The sequence below is a fragment of the Sus scrofa genome, chromosome 9, assembly GCF_054392235.1.
Source record: "Sus scrofa isolate SSC_HxYL_T2T_F1_AM1 chromosome 9, Sscrofa_HxYL_maternal_Yorkshire_Landrace_v2.0, whole genome shotgun sequence".
Taxonomy (NCBI): Eukaryota; Metazoa; Chordata; class Mammalia; order Artiodactyla; family Suidae; genus Sus; species Sus scrofa.
The window spans coordinates 108196385-108221511 of record NC_139391.1 but is presented as its reverse complement, the minus strand read 5'-3'; the positions used below and the strand labels follow the sequence as shown (position 1 = coordinate 108221511).

General features: G+C 43.3%; 1 protein-coding gene across 16 annotated transcripts in view; it reads left to right on the top strand.

Annotated features, from left to right (window-relative positions):
* SLC26A5 (solute carrier family 26 member 5) overlaps positions 1-25127 on the top strand; it is a 77552-nt gene that overhangs the window by 45215 nt on the left and 7210 nt on the right. For all 16 annotated transcript variants that reach the window (XM_084974087.1, XM_084974082.1, XM_084974073.1 and 13 more), the window contains 12 exon segments: positions 326-478; positions 5967-6049; positions 11126-11273; positions 12314-12427; positions 13209-13286; positions 13951-14046; positions 14270-14376; positions 18804-18873; positions 20889-20981; positions 21678-21785; positions 22990-23190; positions 23933-23987. In XM_084974087.1, the coding sequence (XP_084830213.1) occupies positions 326-478; positions 5967-6049; positions 11126-11273; positions 12314-12427; positions 13209-13286; positions 13951-14046; positions 14270-14376; positions 18804-18873; positions 20889-20981; positions 21678-21785; positions 22990-23190; positions 23933-23987 (1306 nt within the window).

The window sequence follows — 25127 nt, the reverse complement described above, 5'->3', positions numbered from 1 at the left end:
CTGATGTCATCCCTAATCCTTTCCTAATGCTCAGGACTCAGCGTCAGGGTTACTTTTCTGAATTTTACAATCGTACCCTGAGACATTAGCATAGCAGAGAACACTGTAATGTAAGATTACCGGGTAAGGGTTACAATGGCAACATTGTATGACTGGGTAAAAATGACTCCGAATTGGTGAAAGCTGCCAAGAAAGAGATTTCCACAAAACTTTCAGCTGGTAACGTCCAGTACTGGGACGGCCAGTGTGAATTAGCGCACAAGACCGTCTCTGTCTACTCAGGAGCTATTGCTTGAGGTAACACCCAGTGTTCACTGTGTTACAGAGTACAGTCGCGGTGCTGCAGAATGTTAAAAACCTCAACGTGTGTTCCCTGGGCGTTGGGCTGATGGTTTTTGGTTTGCTGTTGGGTGGCAAGGAGTTTAATGAGAGATTTAAAGAGAAATTGCCAGCACCCATCCCTTTAGAGTTCTTCGCGGTAAGTCGACTTCTGACCATGTTCACGCAGCTATTTCCATGACATGTTTAGAGGTGGACGGGGGTGGAGGGAGTTAGAATGTTTTTCGCTCCGTTCTGCAAAGAGACGGCTAGAATTTGTCAAGGGGATCTTTTACAAATATACTGACAAAAAAGAAGAGTGTTAATGCATGGGCATGGATGATTTTTAAAATACCGAAGTTCCCTGGTTGGAGCACCAGATTAAGGACCCAGCATTGTCCCTGCTATGGCTCTGATCACTGCTGTGGCATGGGTTTGACCCCTGGCTCAGTAACTGCTGCATGCCACAGGCACAGCCAAAAAGAAAAGAAATAAAAATATCTATAGGCGAAGACTATCCATAAAAATATGAATGTAAATTTTCTCTGAAATTATGGATATTTTTCTTTCTCAAAGATTTTATTGTCCAGTTGTTTTATAATGAATATGTCAAACTTTAGTAATCTGAAAATGAGTAACTGTTTCCATTTTGAAAAGAGCAAAAGTTCCCAACTTTCTAGGCTCCTGGCGCTCCTAGGCTGAAAGACTTAATTAACTCCATTGCTGAGGAGTTAGGTTCAGACAAATGAATATATATTTATGTCTTACGACTTAAGAACTGTTTATAAAAATAATGTACATAAATTGAAACAAAGTGTATTTTATTACATTCTTAAATATCCACAGTAATTTATTAATGAATGTGTGTGGCTGGTGGGCACTTGACAGGCCCTCAAACCTTGGGAGCAGAGGGACACCAGTACCTTCATTTCCTGTTCACTTTGATTTTTGTGTGGTACCTGCTTTTTTAAAAATTTAACTTTATTTTATTTTTCAGCTTTATGGAGTTTGACAAATGAAATCATGAGATATTTAAAATATACATTGTGAGATTTGCTATACACATACATCCTGTGGAAGCCATTTTATTTTATTTTTTTCATTGTTTAAGGTTTTAGGGAAGTATGGTTGGTTTACAGTGTTGTGATAATTTCTGCTGTACTGCAGAGTGATTCAGTTATGCATATGTATACAGCCATTCTCTTTGAGTTTCTTTTCCCACATAGATTATCAAAGAATATTGGTTGAATATTGGGTAGAGTTGTCTGCACTATACAGCAGGTCCCCATTGGCCAGTCATTCCATATACCTCAGGGCATATGCCAATCCCAAACCCCTAGTCCATTCCTTCCCTCCACACACACCTGTCCCCTTTAGTAACCATACATTTTTCAAAGTCTTTGAGTCTGGCCCTGTTTGTTTGTTTGGGGTTTTTTTTGTTTTTGCCTTTTAGGGCGCCACACCTGCGACATATGGAGGTTTGGAGGTTCCCAGGCTAAGGGTCCAATCAGAGCTACAGCTGCTGGCCTACACCACAGCCACAGCAATGCCAGATCCAAGTGGCATCTGCAACCTATACCACAGCTCATGGCAACGCCAGATCCTTAACCCACTGAGTGTGGCCAGGGATGGAACCCGCAACCTCATGGTTCCTGGTTGGATTCGTTTCTGCTGCATCATGATGGGAACTCCTGGTACCTGCTTTTTTAAAAATTTATTTAAGTATGGTTGATTTACAATATCATAATAATTTCTTCTGTATGACATAGTGATTCGGTTTATACGCACACACACACACACACACACACACACACAAACACACACACACACACACTTTCTTTTGCATATTCTTTTCTATTAGGTTTATTTGAGATAGTGAGTATAGTTCGCTGTGCTATACAGTAGGACCTTGTTGTTTATCCATTCCATATATAACAGTTTGTATCTGCTAATTCCAGACTCCCACTCCATCCCTCCCCAATGGCAACCATAAGTCTGTTTGCTATGTAATGTGAGTTTGTTCCTATTTTGTAGATAGGTTTGTTTGTGCTTTTTTTTTTTTTTTTTTTTTTTGTCTTTTTAGGGTTGCTCCTGTGGCATATGGAGGTTCCCAAGCTAGGGGTCGAATTGGAGCTACAGCTGTCGACCTCCTCCACAGCCATGGCAATGCCAGATCCGAGCCACGTCTGCAACCTATAGCACAGCTCATGGCAATGCTGAATCCTTAACCCACTGAGCAAGGCCAGGGATTGAACCCACATCCTCATGGATACTAGTCAGATTTATTTCCACTGAGCCTTGGCAAGAACTCCCATTTGTGCCGTATTTTAGATTATACATGTAAGTGACATTATATGTTTTTGTCTTTCTCTTTCAGACTTCTCTTAGTATGATAATCTCTAGATTCATCCATGTTGCTGCAGATGGCATTATTTCATTGTTTTTAAGGCTGAGTAATACTCCATTGTGTATATATATGATCACATTTTCTTCATTCATCAGTGGACATTTAGGTTGTTTCCGTGTCTTGGCTATTGTGAATAGTGCTGCTGTGAACATAGGGGTGCATGTATCTTTTTTGAATTATAGTTTTATCTGGACATATGCCCAGGAGTGGGATTGCTAGATCATATGGTAACTCTGTTTTTAGTTTTTTAAGGAACCTCCGTAATGTTTTCCATAGTTGGTTACACCAATTTTCATTCCCACCAACAGTGCAGGAGGGTTCCCTTTTCTCCACACCCTCTCCAGCATTTGTTATTTGTAGACTTTTTGATGATGGCTATTCGGACCAGTGTAAAGTGGTAGGTACCTCATTGTAGTTTTGATTTGAGTTTCTTTAATAATTTGTGACATTGAGCATCTTTTCATGTGCCTGTTGGCCATCTGTATATCTTCTTTGGAGGAATGTCTATGTAGGTCTTCAGCCCATTTTTGTTGAATTATTTTTTTGTTGTTGTTACTAATTGTATAAGCTGTTTATATATTTGGAAATTAAGCCCTTGTCAGTTGCAAATATTTTCTCCCAGTCTTTTTGTTTTGTTCATGGTTTTCTTTGCTGTACAAAAGCTTGTAAATTTGATTTGCATAGTTCTTGCTTTTTATCACAGCAACCACTAAACACCCAGCTTTGCAAAGATATGTTGGATCAAAATGAATATGGTGGGAACTGATGTTGAAACTGTGAACTGCCTCAAACCAGAAGTTTGCATAGTATCTGACAGGTGTCATTATGTTTCCCTTAAACAATCACATCCCACAGCATCCTGATGAGCTCTCCTTGGGACCCTGGGGCACTTTGGTACATATGATTTGAGAAGCACAAGGAGATGAAATAAAAAGTATAGGTATCTGGTCCAAATTCAGCAGAAAGTTCCAGCCACTGGCTGGTACAGCTCAAAGGAAGCCAGTCCTTTGATCTTTTTCCTTGCTTTTGTCTTGTCTACACTTGAATAGGACTATCTCTCACCATTTCAAAACCTGTTCTGTCAGAGTTCCTGCTATAGCACAGTGAGTTAAGGATCCAGCTTTGTCTTTGCACCAGCTTGGGTTGCCACTGAGGCGTGGGTTTTATCTGAGGCCTGACACCGTGGGATCTGGGGTGGCATAGGTCACAGCTGTGGCTCCCATTCAATCCCTGGCCCAGGAATGTCCATGTGTCGTGGGAATGGCTAAAACAAAGCAAGGCAAAACAACCTGTTCTCTCATTAGGCCTGGGCACAAAGCTCTTGTTTCCTCTGTGAGAACAGCAGGAGATGCTCAGCTCCTTTGCCTGACGAAAGAGCAAGGCAAGCCTTACTCATGAAGTAAATGATGAGGATTGTCTTTCCTGGCTTGGCTTCCTCATTCTGTCCATTTTCCAGATTCCCTTTAAAGTTTTCTTCATGTTTCCTGGGCCAGTGGTTCCCCAGAATTCTGTTCGCGTAATTACAGTGAACGAGTTGGCCTTTTTTTTTTTTTTTAAACTTCTTTTCTGTGTGCTCCTCAGAGCAAAGGGAAACCGTACTGGAAAATCTGTGGCAGAATCTTCATGACTCTTTTTTTCTTTTTTTTTTTTATCTTTTTGCCATTTCTTGGGCTGCTCCTGCAGCATATGGAGGTTCCCAGGCTAGGGGTCCAATTGGAGCTGCAGCCACTGGCCTACCCCAGAGCCACAGCAACTCAGGATCCGAGCCATGTCTGCAACCTACACCACAGCTCACAGCAACGCCGGATCCTTAACCCACTGAGCAAGGCCAGGGATCGAACCCGAAACCTCATGGTTCCTATTCGGATTTGTTAACCACTGAGCCATGACGGGAACTCCTCTTCATGACTCTTTAAACAAGAAATTTCTTTCTTATAAAATTTAGGAAGAGTTGCATTCTACTTCAAAGTGTATCTGTTTGTGTTTATAAGAAAGCTATGGTTTGAATTATTTACCACTGCATAAAGTTGATGCCTCAGGAACTTGAGCCACATCTATCCTGTAGATTTGAATACTCCAGACACTCACCCAGTGTGATATGCACAAGAACGGTAACTAAGCATGACAAATAGGAGTTCCCACTGTGGCATAGTAGATTAATGGTTCAGCTGGTCTCTGTGGTGGTGCCAGTTCGATCCCTGGCCTGGCACAGTGGGTTAGGGATCCTGTATTGCCACAGATATGGCAGAGGCTGCAGCTACAGCTGCAGCTCATGTTTAGTCCCTAGTCCAGGAACTTGCCTGTGCCACGGGTGTGGCCGAAAAAGAAAAAATAAATTAAAAAAGGTAACAAACCTTATAACCAACCAGGAAGGGGAAGTTTGTCGTAGGGGCCAGAAGCAGGCACACCCTTGGTCTCTCAGGCTGCAGTGTCTAATAACAAACTTACCTTCTTGTTGGTTCTCTGTAGCAGCCACCTCTGGGAGGGGGACTTGCTTCTATCCTTGGCCAGCCATATGCCTACTCTCCTGGGTGACCCACTCCGAGAGTTCTACAAGCAGTAACTCTTTGGGATAAAAACAGTTGTTATCTCCCATTGTTTTTCTCTTCTGGTAGCTCACTAGGATTATACCTTAGACACTAAATCTACACCCCGATAATCCAGGAAGCCTTATAAGCAAGGACACTCTGTGATGGGCAGTTTTGTTCTGACCCTGACTCTGCAACGGAAGTGGGAGAAGGCAGGCGTAGGGTGTTGATGGAGGCTTCTAACCACCTTGGTGCTGCTGTCTTCGAAAAAGAGTCAACATGAAGATTGTAGATCCAAACATACATGGTATCGTGAACCACTGTGATTATACCTCCCTCACAGTACATGTTTCAGTGTCCCTTATTAATGCCACCTTGGCCAGAGCCTCATTTCACCTGCCCCAAAGGCAAAGCCAACTCCTGAAAGGATTTATGGCCTCTTTCTTTTTGCAGCCAACTAGCCAGATACCTCAGAGTGGAGTAGGACAAAGAGAAAAGAATTTCAGGCCACCAGGAAATTGTTGAGTCCATTTTAATTTTGTGGGAGGGAGTCATTAGGATAAGTTAGAATTTTTGGAAGCTAACTGTAATTTGTTTAAAACTAAAAAAGTGAGAATAGATTTGGCTAGGCTAACAAGTTCTTTGGAGCTTATGTTTGTGGTGTTTGAATGTTCTTCTGATTTAAAGGTACGTTTGCATTTTGTCTGTTTCAGGTGGTTATGGGAACTGGCATTTCAGCTGGATTTAACTTGAAAGAATCATACAATGTGGATGTCGTTGGGACCCTTCCTTTAGGGTAGGAAATTGGTGCTAAGTAACAGTATGACTTGAATAATCAATGAATCTATCCTTGTTTGTAACTCTTGCTTTAGTATTCTTTCAATGAAAAATCTTTTTTCCCTTGACACATCAAATAGCTGAAATCTTGAAGATTTTTTGTTCTTTTTTTTTAGCATGAGTGTGGGGAGGAGGTTATTGTGTAAAAAACACATAACATAAAATTTACTATCTTAATCGTTTTTAATCGTACGGTTTAGTAGTGAGTTTTCACGTTGTTGTGAAACGGATCTTCAAAATGTTTTCATCTCATAAATCTGAAATGCTAAACCATTAAACAGTAATTCTCCATTCTCCCTCCCTCCCTCCAGCTCTTACTTTCTATCTCTAAGAATCTGACTACCCCATATAAGTGAAATCATGCACTATTTTCCTTTTTTGTGACTGGCTTATTTCATTTAGCATAATATCCTTCAGATTCATCTATCTTGTAGCATGTGCCAGGATTTCCTTCTTTTTAAAGCAGGATTGGGAGTTCCCACTGTGGCACAATGGGATTGGCAGCATCTCTGCAGCGCCTGTGGGTTAAAGGATCCGGCGTAGTGATGGCTGTGGCATAGGTCGCAACTGTGGCTTGGATCTGATACCTGGCCTGGGAACCCCATGTGCCTCAAAGTGGCCAAGAAAGAAAGATAAATAAATAAATAAATAAAGCAGAATAAAATGGCCCATAATATACAGACCACATTTGGTTTATCCATTCATCCACTGATGAACATTTGGGTTGCTTCTGCCTCTTAGCTATTGTGCATAATGCTGCTATGAGTCTGGGTGTGCAGTTAGCGCTTCAAGACCCTGCTTTTTGGATCTTTTGGATACATACATAGCCGTGGGATTGCTGGGTCCTATGGTAGTTCTATTTTAACTTTTTGAGGAACCTCCACACTGTTTTCCATAGTGGTTGCACCATTTTACAGTCCTACCAACAGTGGCATGTGGTTTTTCGTTTGGTTTTATTTCCTATTGTTTAGTATTTATCAGTTTTTTAGATCTCTTCCTGGGTGGCATAGAAATTAAGAGCAAAAAGACCTAAATCTAGGAGTTCCCATCATGGCGCAGTGGAAGCAAATCTAGCTAGTATCCATGAGGATGCAGGTTCCATCCCTGGCCTCGCTCAGTGGCTTAAGGATCTGGCATTGCCGTGAGCTGTGGTGTAGGTCACAACGCGGCTCAGATCTGGCGTGGCTGTGGCTCTGGCTGTGACTGTGGCCAGCAACTGCAGCTCCGATTTGACCCCTAGCCTGGGAATGTCCATATGCCAAAGATACAGCCCTAAAAAGACTGGGAAAAAAAAGACTTAAATCTAGCCTGCCACCTACTAGTTTTGTGACCTTGGGCAAGTCACCTACCCTCTCAGAGCTCCAGTTTCCCCCCCACCAGGTAAGCCTGATCGTTTGTGCCTGTCTCAAGGGCAGTTGTGGGAAATACGGGAGATCACGTCTGTAAAGCAGCCAGCACAGCACCTGGCGCACACAGTGCACGTGTGAGACATGTTAGTTCACAGTTCTGTGGCTCATTACAACAAGTTTTCTAGTTTCACATGAATAGTTCTTTGCTTCATCAGTTTTTCTCTTACCTAATTCTACATTTTAAAAATTGTACTATTATTTTTATGTTTGAAGGAGCAGGAGTGACTGATAGCCTCTCCTGGTCTCTGTATCTCTCTGTGTGTCTCTGTCTTTCTGTCTCTGGTACTGTCTCTTTCTCGCCACTGTATTCTCCCTCTTTCCAAAAGAACAGAGTCAGACATTTGCCCAGATGTTGGACATGGACAGAACCTGGCATTTTTCCATCAGGCCTTGCCTCTGGAACCATCTAAGAATCTCCGAGGAAGGACAGGGAGTAGGAGTTGCTCTCTTTAAGCCAAAGTTCACCCCAGGGAGCAAGTGTTAAAGGAGGAAGCCTGCACTCCACCTCGAAGCAATGAATTGCTGTCATAAACAAGTTACATAGGATTCATTGTAAAGGTATAATACAGTGATGGCCCTTGCTTCTCTAGTTGCACTTATCATTTTTAAGCACTTTCATACCCGTCATGTCAGTTAAAACGTCTCACAGTAATACTGTTGACATATGCTGTCCTCATTCATCAGATGAGGAAGTGCATTTATTCAGCACATGTTTATTGAGTGCCTAGCATGTGCCAGGGACACAGCAGTTAAGAATAAAAGCAAACATGCAGGTGCAAAGGTCCATGCTCTCCTGGAGCGCATGTTCTGCCAGGAGAGACAGACAGAAACTACATTGCTGAGATGTGCTGTAAAGACAGGGGAAGCCAGGTAAGCGATCTGAGGGGCTGGGCTTGCTGTTTTAGGTAGAATGTCAGGAAAGGTGACATTTGAGAGACATGAGTGAGGTTTGGTGAGTCTCAGCCTGGAGCCAGAGCTCAGTCTCCTGATACCGGTTGTGTGATCTTTCCATTACCTCACGTCTGGGTCTTTAACGTAATTAGTTTGGATCCAATAGATAACCCTGTTCAATAACTAATCACACAGTATACATGTGAGTTCTCATCCTTAGATTTCCTCTTTTGAGCATTCAAATGCTGCCATCATTCCCACCTCATGCCTTCCTTTCTTTATGGCTTTGTACCCAAATAGGTGGCTTTCCCTCTATATGTGAGAGCTAAACTTTTTTTTTTAAAGGTAAGAACATTTTGCCTTTTTGAAACTTGGCTTCCCAGAAATCTTATTTTTCTGGAACTTTGCCCCAGCCAAGGCAGGAAACCAATAATGCCTCCCTAACTAGCTGTCTTTGTACAATCATACTGTTTCAGGGGTCTGTGAGTCTTACTGCCAGACAACAGTGGCTTAAAACATCATCCATTTAGGAGTTCCCGTCGTGGTACAGTGGTTAACGAATCCAACTAGGAGCCATGAGGTTGCAGGTTCCGTCCCTGCCCTTGCTCAGTGGGTTAAGGATCCGGCGTTGCCGTGAGCTGTGGTGTAGGTTGCAGACGTGGCTCGGATCCTGCGTTGCTGTGGCTCTGGGGTAGGCCAGTGGCTGCAGTTCTGATTTGATCCCTTGCCTGGGAACCTCCATATACCGCAGGATTGGCCCTAGAAAAGGCAAAAAAAGACAAAAAAAAAAAAAAAAAAACACATCATCCATTTATTTGTCATAGTTCATCAGTGCAGGTGGGATTCACTTGGGGTCTTAGGCAGCTGCAGACTCTGAAGGAGTGACAGGTGCCGAAGGATCCAGAGGGCCTCACTCACACATTTGACAGCTCGGCTCGAGTGGCTGAAACAGCGGGGGGCTGGCTGGCATCTTCTCTCCACGTGGGTCACCACCAGGGCACCCAGACTCTTTAGAGGGTGGCTCAGAGCAGTGGTCCAAAGAGCAGAAGCTCAGGCTGCTTCTGGCTCTTATACAACATCACATCCAGCACATTCTTTTGGTCAAAGCAAATCAAAAGGGGAGCTCAGATTCAGCCGGAGGGCAGACAGACTCCACATCTAGGTAGGGGAGCATCACACACAAGTATGGGAAGAATCGTTGGTGGCCAGACTTGAAAACAAACCACCACACTTAACACCACACACACGTAAATACATGCACAGTAGTGTCCGGAAAGTAACAGTTGACTGTTCAGGATCCGATTCATGGCAATATATCCTGTTCCTTGGTTTATATGCTTCCCTTAACTCATTACAACAGACATTCTTTTCTCGTATTCTTATTCCTCAGACCCAAACCTACTGCCAGGCCTTCTCTCCTGGTTAATGCTTATGCAGCAAAGTGCAAGGGAAAAACAGTAAGTTCTATAGTCAGACACCTTGAGTTTGATTCTCTGCTCTGTCTTCAGCAAATGACTTACCATCTGCAAACATCCATTTTTTTCCACCTCTAAATTGGGATAATAATGGCACCTATCTAAAGGGATTGTTTTGAGGACAAATGAGATGACGTCAAACAAGCACGTAGCACATAATCTAGGCTTAGTGTATGTAAGGTACCTTTCCTTTTCTCCCCTCCCTTCCTCTTACCCCAGAGCCCAAGACAACTCCTTGGTCACTGTGAGATGACACAGTATGAGAAAGAGGAATGGAAAGACAGGTTTTTCTTGGTTTTTGATGTACTTGGTAGATGAGCCATTTGACCTTGAACAAGTTGCTTGACCTCACTTTGCCTCATCTTCCTCATCTGTAAAATGGGGATTATAATGGTACCTGCTCACAGTGCCCTTGGAGAGAAATAAACACAGAACCTGGCACAAGAGAAAAACCTAGTAAATAATTGTAATAGTAATAATTTTATGCATCGATTAATTGATATTATTTAGCCCAATGCCTTGAACTGGAGCAGATGCCTTTGAAAAATCTCTGTGCTCCTTCCCCCATACCATTCTAGGGAATACCTGTTTTGTTCTCTTAGGACAAAAGTTCCAAACTGCAAGAATGGACCACAAAAATTAGGTTCCCTATTGGGGAGCTCCAGAAATCACACTTTTGGCCCCTCCAGATTCCTAGGATTCCCAGATGAGACCCAAGGGGTAGAATTAGCTGCTGCTCCTTTGCTGTGTTAGAAACTCACCTAAAGGGGTCGGGGGAGGAAGCAGAGTCCTTACAGCCAATAGAAAAGGAGAGCAGTTGAGTACCCAGTGTTGCCTGGACAGTGGTCATTCTCCACTAAAATAGCCCTTGTCCAGCTCCCTCCTTGCTCGGTCTTTGGTTCGAATGTCCTGTGGCATCTGAGTGCTTCGCTGACCCTCTCTTCTTCCTGCTCTGAGTCTTACTTATACCTGCCATACACACGGTGCCTGGAGGTGTGAGGTTACTCCTTTTCTAAAGAAAATGGCATTTGATCTCTGTTGATAACCCACTCAGGTAGAAAGCCTGCTCTCTGGGGTCAGGGCCTGGAAAGAACTTGTGTGTCAAAGAGAGCCCTCCTTTTTGCCAAACAAGTACCTGAGCGTTGATCACCTCATCTGCAGGTGTTGCCCCCCTAAAATCCACCCCACCCAGTTGCATGGTTTTTTTTTTCCCCCCCAATGGTCACAAGGCCCGAGGTTAAAGTCAGCTTCACTTTTCAGGCTGCTCCCTCCAGCCAATCCAGACACCAGCCTCTTTCACCTTGTGTATGTGGATGCCATCGCCATAGCCATCGTTGGATTTTCAGTGACCATCTCCATGGCCAAGACCTTGGCAAATAAGCATGGCTACCAGGTTGATGGCAATCAGGTAAAAATCATTCATTTCCTGCAGAGATTTCATAGTGGTACAGCCATCATGTTCTGCTGTGGGAGGCAGATGAATTGGATCTATCTGTCTTGCTAGGAAAAAACATTAGTTTGACGATGGATGTATTTGAAGCATGTATTTATTCAACACGACAGTTTTTCATGCTTTATGTGCATTATTAGATCATCGGAAACCCTGAAGTACAGAATCCTACCTCGCCTGGTCAGCCAGTGAAATCTTTAGTCCGAGGCTTACAGTTAGCCATACTCCTCTAGGTGTTATCCTTGTTTTTAAAGCTCACAGCTTGAGAATCGAATGCTTTTTCCGGAACTGTTTTTACTCCACAGGAGTCCTTCTCTTTGTGCCTCAAACTTGGAGTTTATCATTCATCAGTTAAACGCCGCAATATATTCTTGGCCACCTTCTCTTATAAGACAGCTACAGATAAAGTATTTCATCATGGTATTTAAGTGAGTACCATGAGCCATTATTTTGGTATGACAATGCCTACTTTAGTAGGCGCTATGTTTCTAAGAGGAGACCAGATGTCCCAAATTCGTACAAGATATAGTGATCTGAGGAAGACAAGAAGTTGCCCTGCGATCAGGCAGGACTCAGTCCTTGGTCCTCAGAGGACACTGACATGGACTCACTGATGAGCAAGAGCCCAGGCATTTCAAAGATGCCCGTAGTCCTATGCACTAGTAACTTCCTCTTAAACAACAAAAAGTTTCTGTCCCTTTTGCTGTGATTTTCTTTAAAAACAAAAGCATCACTTATGTAAAGAGCATTTGGAAAAGAGGGGGCTGGGTGGTGAGCAGAGCATTTATCTCCAATACAATAAAAATTCAAAGTGTTTTTCTCTCACCTCAGATTGTGCAATAATTCCTATTTTTGAACCCATGCTAAACAAATTCTTGATCTGAAAAGAGAATGAAGAGATAGCCTGTGCTGCTGAAAATGTGCGTGAAATGGGCTGTCATGCCTGTCCCCCTGAAAAATAACTGAACTCTTTTCTGCTTTGTTTCCACATGGAAAAGGAGCTCATTGCCCTGGGACTGTGCAATTCCATCGGCTCACTCTTCCAGACTTTTTCAATTTCATGCTCCTTGTCTCGAAGCCTTGTTCAGGAGGGAACTGGAGGGAAGACCCAGGTGTGTATGCAACTCCCTTTAAGGACAGGTCATTTGGGTGATAAACTTTAATCTCTGGATGGTATTCTGCCCAGAGATCCATGCTCCAGTGAGCTGTGCATGAGTCAGAGACAGGCATGATTGATTGAAGCAAATCACGAGGAACCAGATCTCTAGGAAAGGGGTCTATTTGCCAATCAAATCAAAAATTATACTCCCTGCTACCAGTAAAACTCAAAGTTCAAAATAGGATGCTGTCATGAAAGCTTGAGGGTGAGAATGGTCAGGATGCCAGCACAGTCCAGTAGAACTTTCTGCAGTTAAAAAAACCTTGATTTTTGTACTATCCAGCATGGCAGCCACTAGCTCTTGAGCACTTGGAATGTGGTGAGGGCAACCAAGACTTGAATTTTTAATTTTATCTAATTTTTCTTTTTAACATTTAAATAGCCACATGAAGCTAATGACTGCCACACTGGACAGCAAAGTCTTGTCTGAGCTCTTCTGGCCCTGGTGGGTCTCGTGTTGGCACCAGCCATCTCCTTTCCCCACCCCCCACCCCGGCAAGGGCATTTCACTCAGGATATTTAAACATTTCAGCTTCTATCTAAAAGCTATAAAAAGGGAACCAAAATTTCAGGAAGGGCGTGGGGAAGAGGTAGAGGTTTATATAATGGTTTGGATGATTTTAATGTGAAGCCGTATTGTCCCACCGTGATAATCAAAAAACTAAGGCCAACCTGTGCCTCACTACTTCCTTGCGTCCCCTAAAGGCCTCTTCCATGTGTCCTTTCTCATTCAGCTCGCAGGGTGTTTGGCCTCGTTAATGATTCTGCTGGTCATATTAGCCACTGGATTCCTCTTTGAATCGTTACCCCAGGTACGTAGCTTGACTCAGTGTGAGGTTTTTCCATGTGTAGAGATTTTGCTGTTTTGATTTGTGTATTTATTTTTGTGGCTATCTCGTGGTTGTACTGTAAGCCTAGCAGGGTGGTATGAGAAAGGGCCAAGGCTGGGGTCCAGATCCTATTCCACAATCTGCCAGCGACTGGGACCTAGGGAAAGCCATCACAGCCTCCCTAATTCTCAGTTTCCTTATTTGCAAAGTGGAGGTTTTGGACTGGCTAACCTCCAAGGTCCCTTGTCTCTTTGATCTTCTGTGACTTTATCCTTCCATTGAAAATCTGAGATCGCCCACACTCATAAGACATTTGTTTACTGATACGTTTAACCTAGTGGAACTTGGGAATGATACAGAGAAAATCATAAGGCAGGAAGGCCGTGGCTGAAATAACTCCTTGGGCACCAAGTTTAATTCTGAACCTCTTGACCACCAGGCAAGTTTGCTGCTAGGGCGCAAGGCTTGCTTTCCAAGGCCCATTTTGGCTAACCAGGTCCTGAAATTCCAGGTGTTCTTGGCTCCCGATGTACCATCACTGCTGCAGGGGAAGAGGGTGGGGAGGGCAGCGGGAAGACAGTGAGAAATGAGCACAGGGGTCTCTGGACACCAGAGGAGAGGCATGTGTGGATGTGCTGTGTTTCAGGCTGTGCTCTCGGCCATTGTGATCGTCAACCTGAAAGGGATGTTTATGCAGTTCTCAGATCTCCCCTTTTTCTGGAGAACCAGCAAAATAGAGCTGGTAAGTAACGAAGGTGATTGTTAGGTGAATAACAACAAATGGATCGTTTCTGATAACAATGTGAGAAAGATAAGTTACTGTGGTCAGTGGTTGTTTGCAGCATCCAGTGAGGCAAGGCTCTGTGTGTGTGTGTGTGTACACCCGCGTGCATGCATGCTTGTGTAAGTAGAGCTTAGGAAATTTTTCCCATGATTCTACGTAAAGCCTTCTTTCTTTTCTTTAGACCATATGGCTTACCACTTTTGTTTCCTCCTTGTTCCTGGGGTTGGACTATGGTTTGATTACTGCCGTGATCATCGCGCTGCTGACTGTGATTTACAGAACACAGAGGTGAGTGCACAGACTGGTGTGGGTGTGTGTCCTGCCTGAGACTGCAACACTGGCTTTAAATGTGGATCAAAGCTCACCCTGGTCAGAGCAAGCTCTTTCGTTACTTCTCATCAGCATGAGAGGGAGCTGAAGACTCACAGGGCTCATGGACTAAGCCAAATAAAAATCTCAATATGATCTTATCAAATGCTCTACTGTGTCTTAGTCCGTAGTCCCATCAGTGATTTTAAAAGAACGCGATTTCTGTGCCAGAATGGTTCCTGCCATTCTGGTCTCAGTGGGGCCATGGCTTATTTACCCTCCTTTGAATGAACTGTGTGTTGTTGCACTTTGCTTCAGTACTGTGTATAGCCATGGGTTTTGATGACAAGGAGCAGACTCTCACTCTTCAGCTGTTCCTTTCTCCACCCTGAATCATTTTCACCTGCCATCTCTTCTCCTTGTAGAAAACTGAGCCCACTGGGAAAGATATAGAGTAACTTAAAAAACAAAACACTGTGGGAGTTCTCCGGTGTCACAGCAGGTTGAGGATTCAGCATTGTCACTGCTATGGCTTGGGTCGCTGCTGTGGCATGGGTTAAATCCCTTGCCCCAGAGCTTCTACATGTCATGGGTGAAAATCCCTTGCCCAGGAACTTCCACATGTCATGGGTGGAAAAAAAAAAGCCACACTGTGTTCATGATAAGTAAATAAATCACTATAAAGAAAAAATAAGACACATGTTTCTATAGACATAGCCATAGCCTGGTGTTAGGGTCAGACTACCCTGGGTTCAAGTCCTGGCTGCACACTCTTTAAGCTACGTGAGCTCTGCCTCTATAAAACGGGACCAATACTTGCTACATCATAAGTTTCCATGAGAATAATGCACATGAAGAGCCCAGCACAGGGCCTGATACATACTGTGCACCCAAAAATTTAACACGGAGAGGGATGAAAATGAGGTTAGTCTATTTGCCTTTAGTTACAAATCCTATGATGGGTCTCAAAGTTTTGACTGTGATGTGTTGAAAGGCTGCTGGATGGAGCTGTGAACTTTCATCTGCAGAATGATAGGATTCTCCCCACTCTGCAGAGTAGGAAACGAGCATTTTCTTCATCAAAAATGACAGGGGAGAAGTTCCCGTTGTGGCTCAGCAGTAACAAACCCACCTAGTATCCATGAGGATGTGGGATTGGCCCTGCCGAGGGGATTAAGGATCTGGTGTTGCTGTGAGCTGCATTGTAGGTCGCAGATGCCACTCGGATCCTGAGTTGCAGTGGCTGTGGCGTCAGCTGGCAGCTGTGGCTCCAGTTGCCCCTAGCTGGGAACTTCCATATGCTGTAGGCGTGGCCATAAAAAAAAAAAAAAAAAGGGAAAGTTCACAGCATGTGGAATCTAAACTCAAGAATTAAACTTTTTAATAACAAACTCCACCCTGTCACCCACTTTTATGTAAAAGAAGTTCTCCCCTTGGTTTTCTAAAGAATCTTGTTAGTACATGCCAAAGTTTTTATCTTAGAACTTTGGAGAATATCATGGTTTAAGAACATATCCTTTAAGCAGTGATATAGAATTTGAGACTTTGGGTTTTTTAACCAAACAGGATTTTATGATTTCTTATCATAGATTTTAAAGCTAGGCAGGGTTTTATTTTTTAATGCTGTACCTCCTTCGCTCTAAAATAATTCACTGAAGTTCATTTTTTGTGTTCTGTCCCTGTTGGTGATTGTGCTGGGTCTTCATAGGTTAGAGTTTGGGGAGCCGGCACTCAGGTCGCCTATTTTCAGCTGCCTCTTTTTCTATAATTAGGGCACACTGTTCAGAGGGCTAGGGCTTCACTGACTCTGCTTGTCTTTCAAACACCAAGATATCCTCAAAGGCCACATGGTTATGGGACAGTCAGTTCATCAGCAAATAGTTCCCGATGCCTCTGCCATGCAGGCACTGTGGGTGATACTTTAAATGTGGCAGAAATTCTGCTTATGCCCCCCAAAGGGGTCAGAGTGTATTAAAATACTAAAATAATTATGATCTTAGTTGGAAAAATTTTGAGGGGCTACTCTATTCCTAGGGAGATGCTAGATTCTAGGGGTATTGCAGTCAATAAGACGTGGTCCTTCCCCTCAAAAAGATTGCTCTCTCCTGAGGATGATAGATACACAATGCTGCTGCTGCTGCTGCTGCTTATGGTAATGAAGTAACCAAAGGAAACAATCCAAACTATTGCCATTTTCGATCTGTGCCTGGCTTTATGCCGAGATCCATGCTTCATGTCATTTCATCCTCGCAGCCCAAGGGGGTTAGCATCCCCATTTCACAGATGTGAAAACTGAGGCCTTGCTTAACTTACCTAAGATCACACGGTAAGTGGTAGGCAGCTTGTTCACATATGAGTTTTTGTGACTCCAGAGGCTAACTCTTATTAATCAGCATTTTATAATCCATCTTCAAGAAATTGGGGTACACAGTTATAAGTGCTTCAGTAGGTGTAAGCAAAATTCAGGTGATATTAACCACAAGAGGTGCCCGAGGAAAACCCCATCGGAATTCACAGAGACTTTCTTGCTCCAAGGCTCATTGGGGCAGAAGCAGGGAGTATTTGGAGCTGAGGAGGTGGGGTTCCAGAGGGCCCCAGGTGGTCAGGAAGCCTTCTCATCTGCCTGTTGAAATCCTCACCCTTTGAGATGCCTCTAACCCAGCCAGAGAGAGCCCCACCACAGCGCCGTGGTCCTCCAGCCCCTCCCACATTTCCTAATTAATTGTGTGCGTGTGTGGTCCGTGTGTCCATCCCTCAGCTATCTGCCCCTCCCACACCCCCAGTACTAGATCGCAGCATGTGCACAATGTTTTGAGTCTTATAGGAGGTTTGCTCACAACCAGTAGCTCACCTGAGGACCTTGCCTCTTATCTACAAAAATGGCCATTGGTGTTAAATTTGCCCACAGACACCACTAGACGGTGAGCTGTTTGGTTTGGAGGCAAGGCTTCTGGAGCCCAGTCCCAGCACACAGTGTGTGTTCTCTTGATGTTTGTTGAGGGACTCCACCCAGAAAAACAGCTGACCTCTCCACTGTGGATTCTAACTCAAACACTTGCCCATATGTGCTGAGAAGCCGCAAGGTGTAGTAGCCAGACAGTGGGATGTCAAAGCAAAGGCCTTGACCCACATCCTGACTCTGCCAAACTCTCTGACCTCGAACCACTCACCTAATACCACTGGGCTTCAGTTTCTCTTCCACATGATGGCATAAAGAAGCCCAGCAGGATTTTTTTTCATGGACTATAATAAGGTAAGAGCAGGTGCTTAAGAAGTAGTACCTGTCATCTCTGCAGTATCTAATTAGAGCCAGACTGTCCTATAAAAAGTTAGGAATTTGTGTTCTCCAAAAATAATGTTTAGGAATTCCCACTATAGTGTAGTGGGTCAAGAATCTGACTGCAGCAGCTCAGGTGGCTGCTGAGGCACGGGTTCGATCCCCGGCCTGGCGACTCAGATTCAGCCCTGGCCCGGGAACTTCCATATGTCACAGGTGCAGCCATTAAAGGAAATAATAGTAATAATGTTTAAGGAATTCCCATCGTGGCTCAGCAGTTAACAAACTCAGCTAGCATCCATGAGGATGCAGGTTCTGTCCCTGGCCTCGCTCAGTGGGTTAAGGATCCGGCATTGCTGTGAGCTGTGCTGGAGATTGCAGACGTAACCGGGATCCCACATTGCTGTGGCTCTGGCGTAGGCTGGTGGCTACAGCTCCTATTGGACCCCTAGCCAGGGAACCTTCATGTGGTGCGAGTGCGGCCCTGAAAAGACAATAATAATAATAATAATGTTTAAAATCTATTCACACCAAACTAAGAAAACTTCTATGCTGATTTGAGATTGTTGTTTTCTCCCCACACCCTCGGTTGACTACTCCACCCACCCTCGTTCTGAGAGTCAGAAAGTCTTATTAGAGGCAAAATGAAAATCCCCTCTCCTGCTTTAGAATTAGAGTGGGAAGATAATTCTATCTACTGAGTGATAGGAGATTGAGTTACAAGTGTCCCTGGCTTGAACGCTGCACAATTCATTTTTGCCCCCGTGTATAAATGCCTGGGTCTTCTGTCCTGACCAGATGGTGTGTGTGATATGCATGTGTATGGTGTGTATGTGGTGTGTGTGTGTGTGTGTGTAGGGTAGTGTGTGTGTATTTGGGGGCGTGGGGTGGTGGTGTGTACATCGTGTTTGTGTGGGGTAAGGTGTGTGGGGTGTATTAGGCTTGGAATGGCCCCGGGAGTGTGACATATGTGGAGCCCTTGTGAAAAGGCACCATGAAAGAAAGGCTCGAGGCCTCCTGATGTCACTAGCGAATCCGTACAGGACCTGCACGTGCAGAACCTTGTGTTTCCACCATGTCCGGCACCTCAGCACGGTGGTGTTTTAACACCCTCGCTCTCTGTCTTCAGTCCGAGCTACAAAGTCCTTGGACAGCTTCCTGAGACTGATGTGTACATTGACATAGACGCGTATGAGGAGGTAGGACCTTTTTCTGTTGCTTTTCAGCATTTGTAAGCACTTGATGTGATGGGCTAAGTATTATTTTTACTTAGGACAAGGAGCGGCCTGAAGAGGAGGGAGGTGTAGTGGTCAAAGCGAAAAAAACGGCCTTCACCTTACGACCTGGATTCAGCTTTATAGGTCATATTATACATCACTTACTCGACCTCCTAATGATAATTACTTATCTTTTTAATTGGGATAAATATATATTCTTGGACTTGAAGCATGTATTTACAAAATACTAAGACTTTGGCAAGAATGGTCATTTCCTTCTGATGAATTTAAATTGATGGTAAAATAGGAGTTCTCACTGTGGCTTAGCCGAAACAAGTCTAACCTAGTATTCATGAGAATGAAGGTTCAATCCCTAGCCTCGTTCACTGGGTTAAGGATCCAGCATTGCCGTGAGCTATGATGTAGGTCGCAGACTTGGCTCAGATCTGGCATTGCAGTGGCTGTGGTATAGGCTGGCAGCTATAGCTCTGATTTGACCCCTAGCCTGGGGACCTCCATTTTCCACAGGTGAGGCCCTAAAAAGACTAAATAAATAAATAAATTTATGGTAAAATACTAATACTATATAAAATGTCGGTGATGGGGCTCTTAAATTTACCTGTTTCATCTTTTTTCCTTCATTTCTTTTTTTTTTTTTTTTTTTTGGCTGCACCTGAGGAATGTGAAAGTTCACAGCAGGAATCAAACTTGTGCCACTGAAGCAACCCCGGCCACTGCAGTGACAACACTGTATCCTTAACCCACTAGGCCACAAGGGAACTCCCTTTCCTGCTTCGTTTAATGGTTAAAATTATACTTAAAATGTCTTTGACTTTGAGTGAGTTCCCTTTGTGGCTCAGCAGGTAATGAACCTGAGTAGGATTCATGAGGATGGGGGTTCAATCCCTGGCCTCACTCAGTGGGTTGAGTATCCGACGTTGCCATGAGCTGTGGTGTAGGTCATAGACATGGCTTGTTTCTGTCAGCAGCTGTAGCTCTGATTTGACCCCTAGCCTGAGAACTTCCATATGCCACAGGTACAGCCCCAAAAAAGAAAGAAAAAAAATTTGTATATAGTATATATATCTTTGACTTTGAATGTTCTTATCTTATGTGGAATCTCTTACACGGACTCTTTTACAGAGTCTTCTTAAACTAGTTTTACTTGTTTGTTTTGTTTTATGCTGGAGAAGAAATTCTCAGACTCATTATAAGATATTAGGAAATTAGACTGATGTTAGGATTGCTATTTTTTCCCCCCTTCCAAATAGTTGTATTCCGGATTACTTGTCTCCAAACTGCATTCTAGAGTTCCACAGGCTTCTCAATAAAATTTTCACTGGGTTTTTCTTGGGTTTGACTCCTTCCTACATTCTGTGAATACACTGTAAACCTCTGTTTTCTTTATTTGCCTGCCTGTCACAGTCTGAGTGGCAGCCTCCCCTCTCCTCTCCATTTCTCTTTTTAAATGTTGTTTAGTTTCTTCTTGTGTTTTATGGTAAAAATGAAAGACTTTTAAAAGATGCGGGAAGGAGTTTCCTTCATGGCACAGTGGTTAACGAATCCGACTAGGAACCATGAGGTTGCGGGTTTAATCCCTGGCCTCGCTCAGTGGGTTAAGGATCTGGTGTTGCTGTGAGCTGTGGTGTAGGTTGCAGAGGTGGCTCGGATCCCGTGTTGCTGTGGCTCTGGCGTAGGCCAGTGGCTGCAGCTCTGATTAGACCCCTAGCCTGGGAACCTCCTTGTGCCTCGGGAGCGGCCCTAGAAAAGGCAAAAAGAAAAGAAAAGTGGGAAGATGTGCATTTTAAAGGCATTCCTCTCAGCACGCCTTCCTTCAGAGCTCGAGGAAGTTGGCTAGAGTGACATTATTTTATTTAAATTGTCAGAGGGACCTTAGCAACTTCTGTATGAGTTTTCAAGCAGGAAAAGGGAGGCAATTGAAGTTTTGATTCTGAACTATTTCTGTATGTTACATTCACTAATGTTTTGCTTCTCAGGTGAAAGAAATTCCTGGGATAAAAATATTCCAAATAAATGCTCCAATTTATTATGCAAATAGTGACTTGTACAGCAATGCCTTAAAAAGAAAGGTGAGTTACCAGAAATGAAGAGTGGTTAGTTCTGAGGAAGGAATCTGTGGATTGATAGGCATGTGAGAGTCCCTTAAAAGTCTCAGTATACCATTTATACTATTTCATTCTCTCCCTCTCTATTTTTAAATGGTAGTAAAATATGCATAACTTAAAATGCATAATTTTAACCATTTGCAACTGGATAAGTTAGTGGATGGAATTAATTAGTACATTCACATTGTTATGCAGCCAGCACCACTTACTCATTCTGTTTTATCATATGTTACCTTTTGAAAAATATCTAAGAAAGTGAAAAAATAATTTTAAGTTTCTTATTCTTGGGATCATATGTTCCTCTGGTCGTGATTAGAACTCTCTGCCACACTGTCCCAGTAAAGAGGAAAACCTCCTAAGCAACCCACAGAGCCTCTTAAACATAAGAATCCGAGAGATCTAAATTTGAAAAACACTGCTTTAAATTCTCTTTACTATGTAGCTTCTGGTTGAATCAAGACCAAAAATAAGAACAGTTACTAATGTGCTTTTAATGAGGGAGTAACCCAGTTCAGAGCATCTGTGGGAAAGGCAAAGCAAGGGTTAGCTCAATAACTCGGCATAGAGAACAGTCAACAGGGGAGATTTCAAAATTAATTGCTTTGGATGGGTTCCTCGGAGCCAAGAAGTGATTGTTGCATATATTGCCTTTCTGTAAAGACAGGGGTGAATCCAGCCCTCATAATGGGAGCGAGAAGAAAGGCCATGAAGAAGTATGCTAAGGAAATGGGGAATGCCAACATGGCCAACGCAGCCGTTGTCAAAGTGGTGAGTGGTCCTTCATTGTAACTTTCCCTTGTCTCTCTCGCTCTTTCCATGGCATATGGAGGTTTCAGGCTGGGGGTTGAATCAGAGCTACAGCCGCCGGCCCCAGCGATGCCAGATCTCAGCCATGTCTGCCACCTACACCACAGCTCATGGCCTCACCGGCTCCTTAACCCACTGAGCGAGGCGAGGGATCAAACCTACATCTTCATGGATGCTAGCCAGATTCTTTTCCTCTGAGCCATGGTGGGAACTCCCACTTTCCCTTGTCTCTTGATCTGCAGTGCCCCCGCCCCGCCTTTATTCATGATTGAAGTTTTAACACAGCAAGAAGTCCCTAAAGTAGGAAAGCTTAGAAACAATCGAAATTAGTTAAGTATCCTTTATATATTTAAAGATATGCGTTAAAGTCTGTTATGAGAATGCTTCTGAAATAAGTAGTCATAGGAGCCCAGGAAAACATGGTTTTAAAAAATAAAAATCACACAGAACCTTAATAAATTTTACTATCATTGCTTTGTCAGAGATTCATTCAGCCAATAGTCAAAAAACAAAAAAAACGCAAAAAGCAAAACCTCAAAGACTGGTTTTTGCTGTTCTGGCTTATTTATGTTAACTGTGGTCTCTCATGTTGAAGTTCATGGACTTTTTTTTTTTTTTTGGCCTCTCCTATGGCTTATGGAAGTTCCTGTGCCAGGGATAGAACCTTCCCCGCAGTTGCAACCTGCGCCATAGGATCCTTAACCCACTGTGCCACAGAGGAACTTCCAGTGGACTATTTTAGAAGTTAGGGGAAAATGGGTATGATGGCTAAGGAGAGCTGATTTCATTGGAAGAAAAAAATAAAACAGCTAGGTGGTTCTCTTGTGGTGTGGTACAGTAGCAGGTTAAGGATCCAGTGTCATCACTGCTACAACTTTGGCTACTGCTGTGGTGTGGGTTTGGTCCCTGGCCCCAGAACTTCCACATGCTGCAGGTACAGCAAAAAAAAAAAAAAAAAAAGGAAAGAAGGAATAAGTAAAATTTAATATTGTGAACATACCCTTTTTGTTGTATTACAAGTCAGGGATATAGCAAATGTTTTGAAAGAGATCTGGTACAGTCAGAGGCTTGAGAATACAAGGACTAATATTCCCTCATAAATCTTTCTCTGACCCACAATGTGACCTGTTCATAGATTTCTGGTGTGGTTTTGTTTTTGACATAGGATGCAGAAGTAGATGGAGAAGACGGCACCAAGCCTGAGGAAGGGGAGGATGAAATAAAATATCCCCCAATAGTCATCAAGAGCAAATTTCCTGAGGAACTGCAAAGATTTATGCCCCCAGGCGATAACATCCACACCATCATTCTGGATTTTACGCAAGTCAATTTTATTGATTCTGTTGGTGTGAAAACTCTGGCCGTGGTGAGCATCATCTTTAACGAGTCATTTAATATCTCCGTGCCCAGGGTCACCACTGGGTAAAATCAGAGAGTTGAAGTAGGGTCCCTTTTCAACTCTTAAAATTTTGTTGTTGCTGTCTTTCACCTTTCAGTTGTGGAAAATATAAAATACACAAAAGGAGGGAGTTCCCGCTATGGCACAGTGAGTGAAGGATCCAGCGTTGCCACAGCTGGGGCATAGATCTCAGTGGCGGCTTGCACTCAGGCCTTGACATGGAACTTCCATGTGTCACAAGTGTAGCCCACAAAATGAAAACAAAAATATACAAAAGTAGAGAGCAGAGTGTGATGATCCCCCCGTGTAGTTGTCACTGCCGACAGTAATTATCAGTGCATGGTCACTCTTGTTTCATTTGTCCCCCCACAGCCTCTTTCCCATTCCCTTATTTTGAAGCATGTAATCTGTAACTACTTCAGTATATATCTCTATAAGAAGATCCTTTTAAAAAGTCATTACCATAATACATTTATTACACCTGGATAAAAATTAACAATAATTCTTTGATGTTCCAGATGATCACTGTTGATATAAAAATCAAACAAAATACAAATTTTTTAATGATTAACTCAAGTGCATGATTATGGAAGCAAAGTAGCTGAAGTGAATTAACCAAAGCATCTTTTATCACATATTGGTAGAAAGAAATGTGCAAGAAAGAAATTTGTCTTTAGTCATGAGAAACTAAACTTCAATTTTTTTACAGATGGTAAAAGAATATGGAGATGTCGGTATTTATGTGTATTTAGCAGGATGCAGTGGTGAGTACACTTTTGGAATGGGGAGAAGTTTTAACATTTTGGTTTCTTTTCTTTTCTTTCTTTTTTTTTTTTTTTTTTGTCTTTTTGCTATTTCTTTGGGCCGCTCCCGTGGCATGTGGAGGTTTCCAGGCTAGGGGTCAAATCAGAGCTGTAGCCACTGGCCTACACCAGAGCCACAGCAAGGCGGGATCCGAGCAGCATCTGCAACCTACACCCCAGCTCACGGCAACGCCAGATCAATAACCCACTGAGCAAGGGCAGGGACCGAACCTGCAACCTCATGGTTCCTAGTCGGATTCGTTAACCACTGCACCATGACGGGAACTTCTCTTTTCTTTTTTTTAATAACTGAGTTTGGAAATATTTTCCTCTAAATTTTTGGTGAAAATGAAAATTATTCTTCTGAAAATCACTCTAAAGTTAACTTCAAGATTAGCCACTTAGAGGCTCTCATGTCACTGGGTTACCTGTGTCTGGGCTTCTGCCTTGTCATTGGAGGAAAGGAACTAAGAGATGGTGTATTTTTTAGTTATTATTTATTTAAAGACTGCCATAAACATAGTTATATAAAATCATGTAGGTTTTTCCATCCAAGGCCTGCTATTTTTGTTTTATATTAAATTTTGGTTAAAACAGTGCTTGAAAATGAAATTCAGGAGTTCCCGTCGTGGCTCAATGGTTAACGAATCTGACTAGGAACCATGAGGTTGTGGGTTCGATCCCTGCCCTTGCTCAGTGGGTAAAGGATCCGGCATTGCTGTGAGCTGTGGTGTAGGTGGCAGATACGGCTCAGATCCTGCATTGCTGTGCCTCTGGCGTAGACCCGGTTAGACCCCTAGCCTGGGAACCTCCATATGCCACTAGAGTGGCTCTAGAAAAAGGCAAAAAGACAAAAAAAAAAAAAAAAAAAAGAAAATGAAATCCACATAGAGACACCACTTTTCACCTACAAGACTGGCAAAACTTGAAAATGTTGGACAGCAGGCTCTGTCGGCCAGGGGAGGGCAGATACAGCAGCCTCTGTGAAGGGCAGACTGGCATTTTCTTTCAGAATTGCAAATGCATTTGCCTTTAACTCAGCAAATCCAGCAGGGTACCACCCACATTCACGGACACAGGAGCGTGGTTAATTGTCACAGT